Source organism: Sitodiplosis mosellana, unplaced genomic scaffold, assembly GCF_009176505.1.
Source record: "Sitodiplosis mosellana isolate CC-2019 unplaced genomic scaffold, AAFC_SMos_1.0 Smas_scaffold_2, whole genome shotgun sequence".
Classification (NCBI taxonomy): domain Eukaryota; kingdom Metazoa; phylum Arthropoda; class Insecta; order Diptera; family Cecidomyiidae; genus Sitodiplosis; species Sitodiplosis mosellana.
In genome coordinates, this window is record NW_022595245.1 from 443,696 (window position 1) to 458,127 (window position 14,432).

Consider the following 14,432-nt stretch of genomic DNA (forward strand, 5'->3'; position numbering starts at 1 on the left):
AAAAGAGAGTTCAAAATGCAGTTTCATACAAAACTTGTGCGTATTTTACTTCTTTCAAGTGTTTGTTTAATTCATTCAGTTGGGTGGGGTAGGTGATCTGATTTCAATTTTTTTTCCAAAAAGTGAAGTGGTAATGGCGAATTTGAGACTCGAGGGGGTGGTAAAAGGTGACCTGGGTGCCCTAGTCAGAGCCTATGCTAACGTATAAGATCGCCACAACAAGAATTACTGTTTTTTAGAAGAACATTTTAGAATTTATAAACAAGTCCGGTGTTGGGCAGATTCATAAAAAGCGAACAATCGAAAGTGTGCACTGTGCAGTCGATGATAGCTGATTACATATTGCGATAAGAATATTTGCAATAATCAGCAAAATATGTTTGCTATTTCGCTGTCTACCAATATGTCAAAATTTAACTCGTTCTCTACGTCTTCGAAAAATTAAAACATTTATATGGGAAATAAAGTGTTCGGTAAAAAATGGTATAAATTCAGTCATTCTGAAAGAAAAAATTTCGAAAAATTGCTTAAGAAAAGGTCAAAACATGATCAAACTAATGAAGACTTACGGACCATTTTCCGATTTAGAGCGGACCATTTGACTTTTACAACGGACCATTTGGGCAAGAACGGACCATTAAAATAATTCATGCGATGAACTGATAGAAATTGCAAACAAAACTATAAAAATACCATGCATTTAGTTATCAAATAATAACATGGAGCATTCAATGCGTTGGAATTTTCCAAATGTTCAGATTTTAGAGCAGTAATTTTTACGATACTGATAAGAAATAAGTGATGGGATTCAAAAGAAAATTTATAGATCTGAATTTGCCAACTGCGCCACAGAGAATCAGAGCATCCAATGAATGCCAATGGATTTTTGTAGGATTATGAAGTATGTAACCAAATCTGTCAACATGTGACTGACCTAGAATTGATTCTTCGTATGGCTCCCTTTGATTGTAAAAAAAACTGATTTGTACAAATCTCACGTCTTTCGGTACATTTTCTCACGTCTTTCGCAATTTCCATTTTTTGAGACAAGGGAAAACTATCGGTTTTTAATGTGTTTTTCGTGTTTAAATATTGAAATCAGAAAAAGTTGTCCAACTCAAAAAAATTCGAAATGTCAGGCTCAAGCAAACACATTAGTGCTTTTACCATTTTTCATACCATCTTTTATATCGAAACAAAAACACTGCGCGTTTTCATTGCTTTTATTTTTATTCAAATCGCAACCACTTGTATACACATTATCAAACTTGTGACATACATTGAGCATATAACAGCTTGACTGTTATTACAATCATCGCGCGCGTTTCGTTTTGTTTACAAATAATTGAGTTCCTTTGCTTCTTTCGCCATTGCTATGAGACCATCAAGCACTTCCTCAGAATTGGGAATAATTTGATCTGCGGGCAAAATGAATCCATTTTTACCTACGAGAGATTAAAAAAAAAGGAAATATTGTTATCATGTGCAATTTATGGTTGATTCTATGTATAATGACTAAATTTTATTTCCAACGCTACCTTTGTCACGGAATTCGAAGGTATATGTAATCGGTACTTTCGCTACTCCATAAGCCCAATCAATGCTACTGCCTGACGCCAAATCTGTTTCAAAATACAATTAAATAAAATTGATATGATTAAATAGCTTTGGTTAGATTTTTTCTGAACGTTCATTTTTAGTCTATTTTAAAATGTTCAATTAAAACTAAATATAAAGTGTACCACTCACATATTGTGCTTGCAATATCGCCGGTTTCATAATCAGTTCCATATCGTTCTGAAATTGCGTCAACTGTTTGTTCACCAATTTGCAACTGTGAAAAAGAATTGAATTTATCATTGGCTGTCACTCAATCCTCGTTCAATTTAATTTTAATTGATTTTTATGTGATGTTCAATATCAAATTTCTTACCATGTCATCGTGATTCGGTGCTGGATCGGTTGTGTGTCCCTGCAAATAAATTTTGTCACACAAATGAATTATTTCAGACGATAAACAACAGCACACACCGCTGTTTTGAGCCACTTACATATGGGAACATAAGCAATTGACTGTACGAGTGGAATGAAATGTACAGATTAACTTTGCCAATTGACTCTACAAACTTGGATAAAGCTAGTGCTTCTGGTTCCGAGAATGGTTTTGGTCCCGCATAAATCTCCGAGCATGGGTTTGATGATGATCCAACGTCTGTCACATGAAAATTATGAAAATGTTTCATGAAAAATATCCATTGCAATCAGTTTCATGTGTATATTACCATTGTGATGGAAGTCCCAGTTTCGGTTCGGATCAGCTCCAACACATCCTGAGCCATATGGTTGACGAGTTTTTCTCCACATTCGATTCTACGTGAAAAAAAAATTCAAGTAAATTCTTGGTTTTGGTGCAATATTACTTATAGTATTCGCATTCAACTTACATTCGAATGGGTGAATGAGTACCCATCTACATTTAACACTGGAACAATGATCCAGTCGTAATTTTCAGCCAGTGCTTGCACTTCTGGATCATTTGAGGTCAAAAACTCGTTTAAAATATAAGTGGTAGTGGCGACGGTGATCCACTCGCGAGCATGTATAGTTGATTCAATGAAGATTGTTGCATTATTCTAAAATAAAATTTCATTTCAAAATCACAATGCACAAAAACCAGATTGTTCCTTACGAAAAATGATTTTTCTCCGAAAATAAATAATAGTCAACCTATTGACAATAATCGAACCTTTTTCTTTGACAATTTCACGGCACGAATAGTTCGATTCTCATATGATGTTCCAACATCGTAGTTTGTTAAAATGTCTGGGTACTCTTGCAAAATCTCGTCAAGCCAATTATAAATAGCAGGTAAATCGTAGTATTTGTCCCATCCAAATGTTGTGCGTGACGACAATTTTGGCTGCTCTTCGTCGATCAACCTGAGAACATATAGTTTTTGTTCAGTATTTGAATTTAATTTAAACTAAATAAACACACTGTGATTTTGTTCTTGAATGAACATACTTTTGCAAATTATTAACCGTGATTCTATTTTCGATTTCCAGTTTGTCGAAAAGTTCCGTCATGTCCGCAAATTTGTGTGGTGGAACGATGATTTCAGCTAATTTGTGGATCGAAATCGGTGCTTCCAAATAGAACATGCCGCTTTGGGAGTTTTCTAAGTCTTGCAGGGCCTCGAGCTGCTTTTCATTTTGGATTTTCAGCGAATAGACTCGGTGATCATCAAATCGTGCCTTTTCACCCGAAACCAGTAGAAAACTAACAGCAAATATCGCTAACGTTAACAGTTTCATTGTTTTAACGAAAACTGTTACTTTCACCAGAAGTCCACCGACAAATAAGCAATGCAAAGCAAATGAAAGTCGAAAACTAGAACAAAGTAACGTTTCACTGTGTTTCACTCGTGTCTAATACCAGCATGTATCAACTCTGAATGACCTTATATATGGTTTTACATCCAACTTTGTTTCACGATAAGTGGGAACTTGAATTGTTTGGCAAACATTGCCATTTGGATATTACATTTGATTGATGGATAATTCAAATGATTAGAAATGCACAAACGAAAAGCGACCAGCGATTACGAATGACTCTCGATTAACTGATAGAAATCGCAACACAAGCTAGAACATGCACTTATTCATTGAATAGTTCAGCTAGTCACGGGGCACTGAATGCGTTGGAATTTTTTTTATCTTATCAGATTTATTTTTTAAAAAAACTACGTAAAAATAATAAATATTGTGTTTTATTGTTGAATTTTGTACGTGCAGAGAAATTTCTTCATGGAAACTAGAAATATTTAAGCGATTTTGCTTTTTTAACCATTGCCTTCAAGCCATCAAGTACTTCAATGGCATTTGGAATGATGTGAGTTGCTGGCAGAAGGAACCCATAATGACCTAAAATACCAACGAGTGTTAATGATCATTCTTCCATGCTTCATCATTAATGCAAATGAATAGTTACCGTGGCGACTGTCGCGAAATTCAAATGCATACGCAAGCGACACGTTTTGATTTGCGTACGCCCAATCAATGGAACCGCCAGGCGCCAAATCTATTAAAGTAACAATTGTGTGAATAATTCCGATTTCTGGTTGCATATAGTAGTGTGGTGATAAATCAAGCTTACAAATAGTTTCAGAAATGCTTCCAACAATATAGTTCGATCCATAACGCTTCTGTATCGCTTTTTTTACTTCTAATCCAACGGCATTCTGAAATTTTAGTTAGGAGGAAAACATTTTTATTAGATTCGTCGAAATCATTTTGATATATGAGTATGAATGAAAAATGGACAAAAGTTCGTCAAAACTAGTATTTTGATGTGCTTGTCAACTATTTAAAGAAATCTTCATTTTACCATATCGTCGAAGTTCTTCGCGCGAACTTTGGTATGTCCCTGAAATAATATTTGAATGAATAAATCAAAAGAATGTAGAATTTAAACATAAGCAAAACACGATCCTCTGAGTTTGAACTTACGTATGGGAATAGAAGCATTTGCCCGTATGAATGGAAAGACATGTAAATTTTGATATCATTAAAGCGACTGATAAAATTGGCCAGAGCTTGAGTTTCGTTTTCCGAAAATGGCCAGGGTCCAGCATATGTTTCTGAGCATGGATTACTCGATGTACCTGCCTCTGATGGGATGAGTAACGAAAATAATTGATTAATTTTAAAGTACCAAAATGAGTTCCAATGAAGAATTTTAAATTAAGCTATAGAACTATGATGCCAAAGATCTTTAGTATTAAGTTTAATTGAATATCAAACATTGTTCAAACCTGCATGATCATCGCAGTTGCGATCAACATCGAAATTGCGATTTTGATCAACTCCAATACAGTATGGATTTATAATACTTGGTGTACGAGATTTTCTCCACATTCGATTCTACATTGGAAATAAACAATTTTATTTGTCTCTGATTAGACGTTTTAAATCCAATCACTTGTTTACTCACCTTTGAATGGGTGTAAGCATACCTGTAGGAAACATAAAGTTAAATGCTATTACAGGACTGATTTTGATATTAAATTGGCATCAAAGTAAACATAGATCAAGTAACCCATGATCCTACATACCCGTCAACATTAACCACCGGAATGATCACCCAATCGTAATTATCCGCCAATTCTTTGATTTCTGGGTCTTTCGATGTTACTAACTCATTTAAAATGTAGGTAGCCGTTGCAGTCGTTATCCACTCTCTTGCATGAATCGTAGATTCAATGACAATGGTTGGATTTGTCTATGGAAATTCAAATCAAGTTTTTATTTCCATTTTTCCGCAAAAAAAAGTTTAACACATTTCAAATATTCAATTTCATCTTTCAGCCGAATTGAATTCACGTCAAAGTAATTTCATTCCAAGTTGATTTCAAGTCAATGTTCTCACCGGTTTCCGCGATAGTCGAATCGCTCGAATTTTTCGGCCTTCATACGAATAACCAATGTCAAAGTTCATCAATTCGTTTGGGTACTGTTTCAACATTTGGTCGAGCCAGTTGTAAATACCATTCAAATCATAGTATCTCTGCCATCCAAATGTAGCCCGAGAAGGTGATTGTGGTTGCTCTTCATCGATTAATCTGCAATTTACTTCGTATATTTCCTCAAACCTCGACCAAATGAAACTAAATGCACACAAACCTTTGCACATTGTTCGTTCTGATTTCATTTTTCAATTTGTGCTTATCAAACAGTTCCTTAATTTCAGCGAATTTGTGTGGTGGCACTAATATTTCGGCGACACCATCAACTTTAGTCGGCAATATCAAAAACACCAATCCATCTGCGTTTGTTTCCAACTTTTGTATCACATTCAGTTGATCCTCATTTTCAATATGGACTAAATAGATGCGATAGTTGTCGAAGCGCGCTTTCTCACAAAATGCCACAAGTAAACTGGCTAAAATCATAACGAGTGCGAAGAAACGCATTTTGAAACAATTTTCTTAATAAGATTTCTATGAACACACTTCAACACTAGCTTCAACATGCCATTCTAAGGCCAATCTACTTTTGAGCAACGACGGTCAGTCGCTTTTATAAAGTCAGTTCTGAGATGTAGCGGGAATTTTGTTATTAAAAACATTTTACAGTTATCTAAAAAACCATGCTCACATGAAGCATGGTTTTTTATTAGATTGATGTTTCTGTTTAGAAAAAACTCAAAGAATTTTGAATTTAATTCAATAAAAAGATGAGAATTTTGTATTCTATTTAGATCATTTGGTGATAACATAGTAAACAAACATTCATTTGCATAATGGGTAAAAACTAAATAAAATTCATATTGAGTTTATTGAATATCGTTTTTATTGTATATGGGCGAAAATATAAAAACCACCGGAGTTTTTTTTTCTCAACATATACTTGTATGTTATAAGACTAGTTCGTCGGCAAAATGTTCAGACAATGTAGTTCATAACACATTTTATGGGTTTAGAACCGCTACGTTTTATGATTGAAACATTTATTCCGAGCGGGACGTCATTTTATAAGTATTGACGTAACTTTGCTTCTTTGAGCATCGCTTTGAGACCGTCCATCGTTTCCAATGCATTTGGGATGATTTGACTAGCTGGCAAGACGAAGCCGTAACGACCTATTTAAAATTCAAGTTTTAAACGAATATTCATTTCCAAATTATTATCGACCGACAAATAAGTTTGTTGCCAAACCAAATTTACCGTTGCGACTATCGCGAAACTCGAACGTGAAGGCCAGTGGAACACTTTGAGTTGCATGCACCCAATCGATGCTCGTTCCAGATGCCAAATCTTGTGGAATTTATAGAATATATTTGTAGATTTGTTGTTGTAATGATTTAATCTCGTCGATTTAGTTTATTTTAATTAAATTTTGCAAGAAATTTTCAAAGAGAGTTAAAAATTACTCACATAAAACCTCAGCGATGCTTCCAATGGAATATTTTGCTCCATAACGCTTTTGAATTGCTTCTTTTGCTTTGATACCAATTTGATTCTAGCGGAAAAATGAACATGAATTGAAAATAAACCTTAGTTCATTCAACTTGTGCATGGCTTTTTTTTATATTACCAAACTATTAAAATTCACAGCGCGATTTTTCGAATGTCCCTGAAAAGATTAGAAGAACAATGCTGATTGAAATGCAAACACAACAGATAACTTTTTAGTAAAAATAGTATTTACATAGGGGAACAGCAGCATTTGGCCATATGAATGAAACGAAAGGTAAAGTCTGATGTTGTCAAATGATTTTATGAATTCCGCTAAGGCAAGCGTTTCGGGCTCTGAAAATGCCTTTGCTCCAGCATACGTTTCCGAACATGGATTTGTAGATCCACCAGTCGCTATTGTTCAATATCAAAAGGGAGACAAATACAAAGAACGAGGCGTAAATTCTTGCAGATTTTTATACCATTGTGCTTTCAAGCAGTAGTGGAGAAGTTATGTACTCAAATACACTGTACTTCAGTACTATTGATTGGTAAATAATCATGGCGGCTCCATATTATTGCAAAAAGCACAAATGGTATAAAGCCTTCACACGTTCTTCATAACATTGGAATTCATCAGGTGCATTTGATACTAGAATTTTTTCATTGAATCTTCGAAATTTCAATTGAAACAAAGTTATTCCAATCAGCAAAAAAAAAATATTTTTTTTCAGCAATCGTGTTATTGTTTTTCAATCTCTATCAACGCACTATGACTTACCCGCATGATGGAAAGCAAAATTTCGATTTGCATCAACGCCAAAGCAAGAATTCCGCTGTGGTTTCCGAGTTTTTCGCCACATTCGATTCTGCGTTTGGCACCAGAGCATGGAGATACACACAAAATAAGAACTCATACATAAACACACAGAAGTGTAGTGATAATCGTTTGCTATGCAGAATTAGTATGGACTGCATACATTCGCTATACAAATGTAGTGCTTTGTCCGAGCACGAAATTTACATAGCGAATGTGTGCAGGCCATACAAATTCTGCATAGCAAACGATTATCACTACACTTCTGTGTGTTTTTGTATGAGTTCTTATTTTGTGTGTAATTGGATTAAAAACGAATCAATAAAAAAAAACTCGAATGCGAATTCATTGAACAAAAAATTACAGAAAAATTCGGCTTAATCTTACACTTGAATGGCTGTATACGTAGCCATCGGGATTTGCTACTGGGACAAACACCCAATCATATTTTGTGGCCATTTCACGGACTTCTGGATCGTTTGATGTTAGGAGTTCATTCAAGACATACGTAGCTGTTGCAACTGTAATCCACTCGCGGGCATGAATTGTGCTCTCAATGAAAATTGTTGGATTTTTCTGTAAAACGTTGAAAGAAAAGAAAGATTTTCAAATTCAATGGTCTTTTGTTTGAAAAAAAAAATTAAAATGTGTTGATCATACACGCTCCGGATTATGGGATAATTTTACGGCTCGAATATTGCGCTTTTCGTATGTTTTGCCAATATTATAATTCGTTAGCTCACGCGGGTATCGCCTCGTCATCTGATCGAGCCAGTCATATATTTCGTCTATGGTGTGATATTGCTTCCAGCCGTAGGCAGCACGTGTGGTAAGCGAAGGCTGTTCCTCATCAATTAATCTGTTAAAGACGTGCGATTTTCATTTGAATTTCAAATTAATGTCTCATCATTTAATGATTCATTCATTAAAGTTTGAAAAAAAAAACTATATGAATGAAGGAATCAAGACTAAAATCAAATTTTCTGCACAAACCTTTGCAAATTGTCGATTTTCAAATCGTTTTTCATTCGGAATTTTTCGCACAGTTCACTAATATCAGCAAATTTATGTGGCGGCACAATGAGCTCGACAAACGTTTGTGTGGCCGTTGGTGGTGCTAGAAACAACAACCCATTCTGTTGATTTTCCAACTCTTTTAACACTTGCAACTGTTCATTATTCTCCACTTCGATCGAATAAACGCGATAATTATCGAAACGAGCCTTTTCTCCCAGACCCGAAGCCACGCTGACGGAAAGTATAACAAATACTATTGCCTTCATTTTTGATAGTGAAAAAAATTGTTCAAAATTAGTACTCAAGGCTACTTTGAATTCAAACTGAATGCAAAATTTGGTGCAAACACCTTTTATACCGAAATTTGTGCATCAAGATTTTTTTTTGTGTTTCATGCCAAATATTGGAATATTGATCGTTGGCAGCCCGTGCAATGAACTCACTGCAAACTTTATAAATCAATTTGCATCTGAATAACAAAGGCTCGTTATTATTTTGCATCATCGTAAAATATCATATTTACTCAAATATTGACTTACAAAGAAAGAAATAAGAGTACAGTGACAACAGAGAAATTATTCATACAATGACTTTTTTTGCGAATACGTCTACCATTGATTGAATTACATTGAGTTACAGCTTTGTTAGCTTATCAAATTATCTCGTTCACGGCAAAATTTTGATCGTGACTTTCGACTTAATTCACATTTGATTACTCAAATGTACTGAATTTACTTCGCTTCTTCGATCATTGCACTTAGTTTATCGACAATTTCCAATGCATTTCGAATAATTAAGTCTGCAGGCAGAAGGAATCCATGCTCTAAAAATTGAAATGGCAGCAATGGAAACATCAAATTGTTGTCAATTTTTATAACAGGTATGAACAAAACACATAAGTTTGAAGGCCAACAACCTCTTCTTACTTTTGTTACGGAATTTGAATATAGCGAAATATTGTGCCTTGCATAGGCTCAATCTGTGATCGTGGCTGATTTAGTATCTTTGGAATTAAATTCATGATATTTGGCTTTTGAAATCGGTATTTATATGGATATTTTTTTTATTTTATGTTGAAGGTAAGACGAATTCAGCTTACATATTACCCGCAAGAAGCTTCTAATGGTATATTCAGTAAGCGATAGTAAAAACAAGCAAACTTCGTCCACCACAAACCGTATTTTTTACATAAATTTATCGCATGAATGTATTCAGTGTGATAAATTTATGCCGTAGCAAAGCCTTTGTATTTCGATACCAGATAACGTGAAAAAATTTATTAAAGAAGCTTTTGCAACGGGTTTCCATCCACTCCCGTGTAAAATGTTGGGTTTCCCTACGAAATGATAAGAAGTATATGAAATCAATTGCATGGCAATTAATAGTCGGGAATTTCCACACTCTTTATGTGACACTTTGACCGCGTGAAGAGTGCAGTTTTCGTATTGAGTCCCGTAATTGTAATTGATGCGCATACTGGGATATCTCTCTATATGTTTTTTCCACCCAAATTCTTCTCGTACCACATCTTGAGGCTGTTCCTCAACGATCAATCTGTTGTGAATTCAAATACATGTTAAAAGAAGTCGATGTATGTATGTTTGTAACTTACTCACGTAAATGATCAATTTTGCATTTTGTATTTCTCAAATAATTCATTGATTCCCGCACATTTATGAGTTACCAAAATGCCTTCGACCGTTTGTTCAACGGCTTTTGGCATTTTCATAAATGAAATTCCATTTTTAATAAAATAATAATAATTTTGCTTCTTGTAAGAGTTTCAATTGACTTTCGTTTATGATTTCGACCGAATACACACGTTAATTACCAAATTGAGCTTTTTGACCATAAGGTGTAAGAAAATGGGCAGATGTATTAATATGCTATATAAATTAATCTCCAAAAAAACCAATGTTTTTGAACAACAGTTGTTGACATCATCTTCTGTACTGATTACGTTGAACCGAGTCTATTCTAAGAATTGAATCTAATCGTATTATTGCTTTCAAATCAACGAATGAATCACACTTGCCAAATTATTAATGAATAGAAGTCAAACTGTCGAAGCCCATATAACAATTCTATTGACTAGATCGAGAGGAGAGTATGTGAAAAAATTCTAATATATTTTGAAAGAGGAGAGTATGTTTTCTGATGATTGTGTTGGCGTTAAAGTAGAGTATGTTGTAGTACCGTCTAGCCTCTGCGGTCTTCACGGTTTTCGCGCAACTGATAGGAGATAACAACATGGTGTTCCCGGCAAAGTTGTAGTACTCGAGGTCTTTTATAACATTGCTGAAGACATCTATCTCTTATCTCTTATCAGTTGCGCGCAAATCGCGCACATAAAAAAGCAAATTTTATATAGAACTTTTTTTTCCTTATCATTTTTCGCGCTTTTCGCGGAACTGATAAGAGATAAGAGATAACTGACTCTTATTAGTTCCGCGGAAACCGTGGAAAACCGCGAGGACCGCCAAAAATGAACATACTCGCCTTTAACCATTTTTGAGTCGAAAGAAACTTACTCTTCTCTTTCATAACAAAGTCAGATGAACTTACTCTCCTCTCGATCTAGTCAATAGAATTGAAGATGATGAATAAATCAAAAATAAGGCACAATGGTTGCGTTTTTTTTCAAACGGCAAAGCAAAGATTGATTGTTCGAAGAAATTATTTATTAAACCTATCAAGCAATAAAGTTGTCTGTACTATTTATTTTATAGATCATAACATTTTACACTACTTTCCAATTGATATCTGTCTGTTTTAACTGCCACGTGTGGTTGAGAGTTTTTTTTCTCCTACAAATACTGAAGTGCCTCTGCCTCTTCAACCATAGCTTTGAGACCATCGATGACTTCTAATGAGTTGGGAATGATTTGGTCTGCTGGAAGAAGGAATCCATAGCGGCCTATAAAAGGAAAATAGACGGAGTTTTGATCATTGTTGCTTTTAATGGATGGCTAAAGACCCTTCAGTGAATTAATTGGCTTTTAAAGCAATTCTATTCTCAGAACATGTTTTAAAACAAGAAACTACCTTTGTCGCGGAACTCAAATGTGTATGTGAGGGAAACATTTCGAGTGGCATACACCCAATCAATGGTACTTCCGGAAGCAAGATCTAGGGAATAAAACGAAAAAATAAATGAATAATATTTTTAAAAAATTATTTTGTAATGCCTCAAGTTTATTATTGATGAAATGAGTCCAACTTACAAATTGCTTCGGCAATATTTCCAACCTTGTATTGTGTTCCGTATCTTTTGGCGATAGCTTGTTTTGTTTTCTGTCCGATTTGATTCTAGAATCGAAAGTTGGAATTAATGAATCATTTCAATTACTTGCATCAATATTTTTCTTACCAAATCCTTATGATTAGGTGTGTGCTCCTTCGAGTGGCCCTAAGAGTGAAAGTGTTGAAAAAATTAGTGGTTTTAATTCTAGATGAAAAAATATTCGATTCTACTTACGTATGGGAAAAGAAGAAGTTGACTATACGAATGAAATGAAATATATAGCTTGATATTGTCAAAAGTTTCAATAAACTCAGACAAAGCAAGTGTTTCTGGTTCCGAGAACGGCGATGGACCAGCATATGTTTCTGCGCAAGGATTCGTTGAAGCGCCAACATCTGGAATATCAATTCAAATTAAATCTACTTTTGATTCGCAATGACAATAGCACGAACCTCCATGGTGGAAGTCAAAGTTTCGGTTTGGATCCGATCCAACGCAGAATTTAATTATTGAGTGTGGTTTTCGTGTTTTTCTCCACATTCGATTCTACAATGAACGTGAACAATTTAATTCTCTCCGCTCAGACGTTTTCAATCCAATCACTTATTTACTCACGTTTGAATGGGAGTAAGCAAATCCATCGACATTCACAACTGGAACGAATACCCAATCGTAGTTATTGGCCAATTTTCGGATTTCGCCATCATCAGATGTAAGCAATTCATTCAAGAAATACGTGGCTGTTGCAACTGTAACCCATTCCCTGGGAATTGAAAAAACATGCAGTGCTTATATGAACCCGTGAGCATAAAAACAACGTATTGACTCTTCGCCGATGAATACGAAACGCAAAAAAATCGCCGAACAAAGTGAAACACCAATCTGTTATTGGATCAATATGAAGCATGAAATCGTTGGCTACTATTTTATTCACGTTGCGCTTTGTTTCGAAGCGCGGCAAGTGTTTCATTTTGTTCCAGTAACAGAACGTTGTATCACTTTGTTCGGCGACGCGCTCAATGTACTGTTTTGGAAAAATATGCATGATTTGATACAGTTTTGAGTCCATTGGTATGATGATTCATTTTAACACAACACCATTCTATTTCGCTCACACTTACGTGCAATTTTTACCCGTATAACAAAGTAGTCTGCTTTACTGTTAAAAAGATGTGCGCAGTAAAGAAACAAGAACGTACATGTTTCAGCAACGTTAAAGTGCACGTAAGTGTGAGCGAAATAGAATGGTGTTGTGCGTCCGTGTTTTGGCCATGTATAGATTTCACTATATAAACCAATGTATTCACAGCGGCGTGAACCCGCGTTCCGAGGATTTCATACAAACTTCCCATGTAGACGATCCGAAATAGGCAACAGTCGAAAAAAAAGTTTAAATTTTTTTCGATTTTCATGTAGTATTTTTTTCTGCTCTATTGGTGTTATCGGCACATCGAAATTCGCGCTCCTTATCAGTTCACTTCATAGACAAATCACGACCAAAACCACCATTAAAATGAATCATCATACCAATGGACTCAAAAGTGTATCAAACATTTTTGTTTCAATTAAAGTGAAACACAATTTCTATAGTCAGCCGATATTTCACGATTCACATTCAAGCGAACAGAATTTATGTTGCACTCGCACAAAACTGTATCAAATCATGCATATTTTTTCAAAACAGTACATTGAGCGCGTCGCCGAACAAAGTGATACAACGTTCTGTTACTGGAACAAAATGAAACACTTGCCGCGCTTCGAAACAAAGCGCAACGTAAATAAAATAGTGGCCAACGATTTCATGTTTCATATTGATCCAATAACAGATTGGTGTTTCACTTTGTTCGGCGATTTTTTTGCGTTTCGTATTCATCGGCGAAGAGTCAATACGTTGTTTTTATGCTCACGGGTTCATATATGTATTAGAATATGTGATATCATGATATAATCATGGATCACCCACCTTGCATGAATGGTGGACTCAATGAAAATTGTTGGATTTCCCTATTTAGAAAAAAACCGCCATGGAAGCAAACTTTAAATTACAAATAATTCCACATGTCTTGAAATCTATAGGTGAGATCGAGAGTGGTGTATGTTACACTGATTTGGTAGAAGAGTAAGTTTCTTCCGACTTAAAAATGGTTAAAAGGGGAGTATGTTCATTTTTGGTGGGTCCTCGCGGTTTTTCACGGTTTCCGCGGAACTGATAAGAGATAACAACATGGTGTCTTCGGCAAAGTTGTAGTACTCGAGATCTTCTATAATATTGCTGAAAACAGTTATCTCTTATCTCTTATCAGTTCCGCGAAAAACGCGAAAAATGATAAGAAAAAAAAAGTTCTATATAAAATTTGCTTTTTCATGTGCGCGATTTGCGCGCAACTGATAAGAGATAA

The 14,432-nt window shown here is 35.1% G+C and overlaps 3 protein-coding genes and 1 pseudogene across 3 annotated transcripts in view; all 4 read right to left on the bottom strand.

Annotated features, from left to right (window-relative positions):
• Positions 1-1,182: 1,182 nt before the first annotated feature.
• On the bottom strand, positions 1,183-3,447 carry LOC129564787 (zinc carboxypeptidase-like). Its single transcript, XM_055438926.1, has 9 exons — positions 3,025-3,447; positions 2,747-2,939; positions 2,445-2,633; positions 2,283-2,370; positions 2,052-2,212; positions 1,934-1,972; positions 1,750-1,834; positions 1,539-1,622; positions 1,183-1,445 (listed from the first exon to the last, which is right to left on the bottom strand). The coding sequence occupies exons 1-9, from the start codon at positions 3,312-3,314 to the stop codon at positions 1,336-1,338; spliced, it is 1,239 nt and encodes a 412-aa protein (XP_055294901.1). The 5' UTR covers positions 3,315-3,447; the 3' UTR covers positions 1,183-1,335.
• Positions 3,448-3,813: 366 nt separating this feature from the next.
• LOC129564910 (zinc carboxypeptidase-like) lies at positions 3,814-5,971 on the bottom strand (annotated as a pseudogene).
• Positions 5,972-6,313: 342 nt separating this feature from the next.
• LOC129564814 (zinc carboxypeptidase-like) lies at positions 6,314-9,094 on the bottom strand. The gene is made up of 9 exons (XM_055438971.1): positions 8,766-9,094; positions 8,433-8,631; positions 8,160-8,348; positions 7,737-7,824; positions 7,209-7,369; positions 7,095-7,133; positions 6,935-7,019; positions 6,725-6,814; positions 6,314-6,639 (listed from the first exon to the last, which is right to left on the bottom strand). Exons 1-9 carry the CDS (start codon positions 9,053-9,055, stop codon positions 6,530-6,532), a joined length of 1,251 nt encoding a protein of 416 aa, XP_055294946.1. The 5' UTR covers positions 9,056-9,094; the 3' UTR covers positions 6,314-6,529.
• Positions 9,095-11,507: 2,413 nt separating this feature from the next.
• Positions 11,508-14,432, bottom strand: part of LOC129564911 (zinc carboxypeptidase-like) — a 33,596-nt gene continuing 30,671 nt past the window's right edge. Inside the window, exons 3-10 of the mRNA XM_055439164.1 lie at positions 13,997-14,037; positions 12,649-12,796; positions 12,486-12,579; positions 12,268-12,428; positions 12,160-12,198; positions 12,014-12,098; positions 11,835-11,918; positions 11,508-11,706 (exon numbers count right to left, since the gene is read on the bottom strand). Coding sequence (XP_055295139.1) covers positions 11,597-11,706; positions 11,835-11,918; positions 12,014-12,098; positions 12,160-12,198; positions 12,268-12,428; positions 12,486-12,579; positions 12,649-12,796; positions 13,997-14,037 — 762 coding nt within the window. The 3' untranslated portion in view covers positions 11,508-11,596. The remainder of the gene's footprint in view (positions 11,707-11,834; positions 11,919-12,013; positions 12,099-12,159; positions 12,199-12,267; positions 12,429-12,485; positions 12,580-12,648; positions 12,797-13,996; positions 14,038-14,432) is intronic.

Bases quoted from the DNA above. Each gene is read 5' to 3' on its own strand.
- LOC129564814 (XM_055438971.1), bottom strand. From the start codon at position 9,055: ATGAAGGCAATAGTATTTGTTATACTTTCCGTCAGCGTGGCTTCGGGT. The intron at 8,632-8,765 runs GTTTGTGCAGAA...CGTCTTTAACAG, and splicing joins AAAATCGACAATTTGCAAAG to ATTAATTGATGAGGAACAGC. The intron at 8,349-8,432 runs GTATGATCAACA...AACGTTTTACAG, and splicing joins TATCCCATAATCCGGAGCGT to AAAAATCCAACAATTTTCAT.
- LOC129564787 (XM_055438926.1), bottom strand. From the start codon at position 3,314: ATGAAACTGTTAACGTTAGCGATATTTGCTGTTAGTTTTCTACTGGTT. The intron at 2,371-2,444 runs GTAAGTTGAATG...TTTTTCACGTAG, and splicing joins ACTCATTCACCCATTCGAAT to AATCGAATGTGGAGAAAAAC. The intron at 2,213-2,282 runs GTAATATACACA...TTCATGTGACAG, and splicing joins CTGGGACTTCCATCACAATG to ACGTTGGATCATCATCAAAC.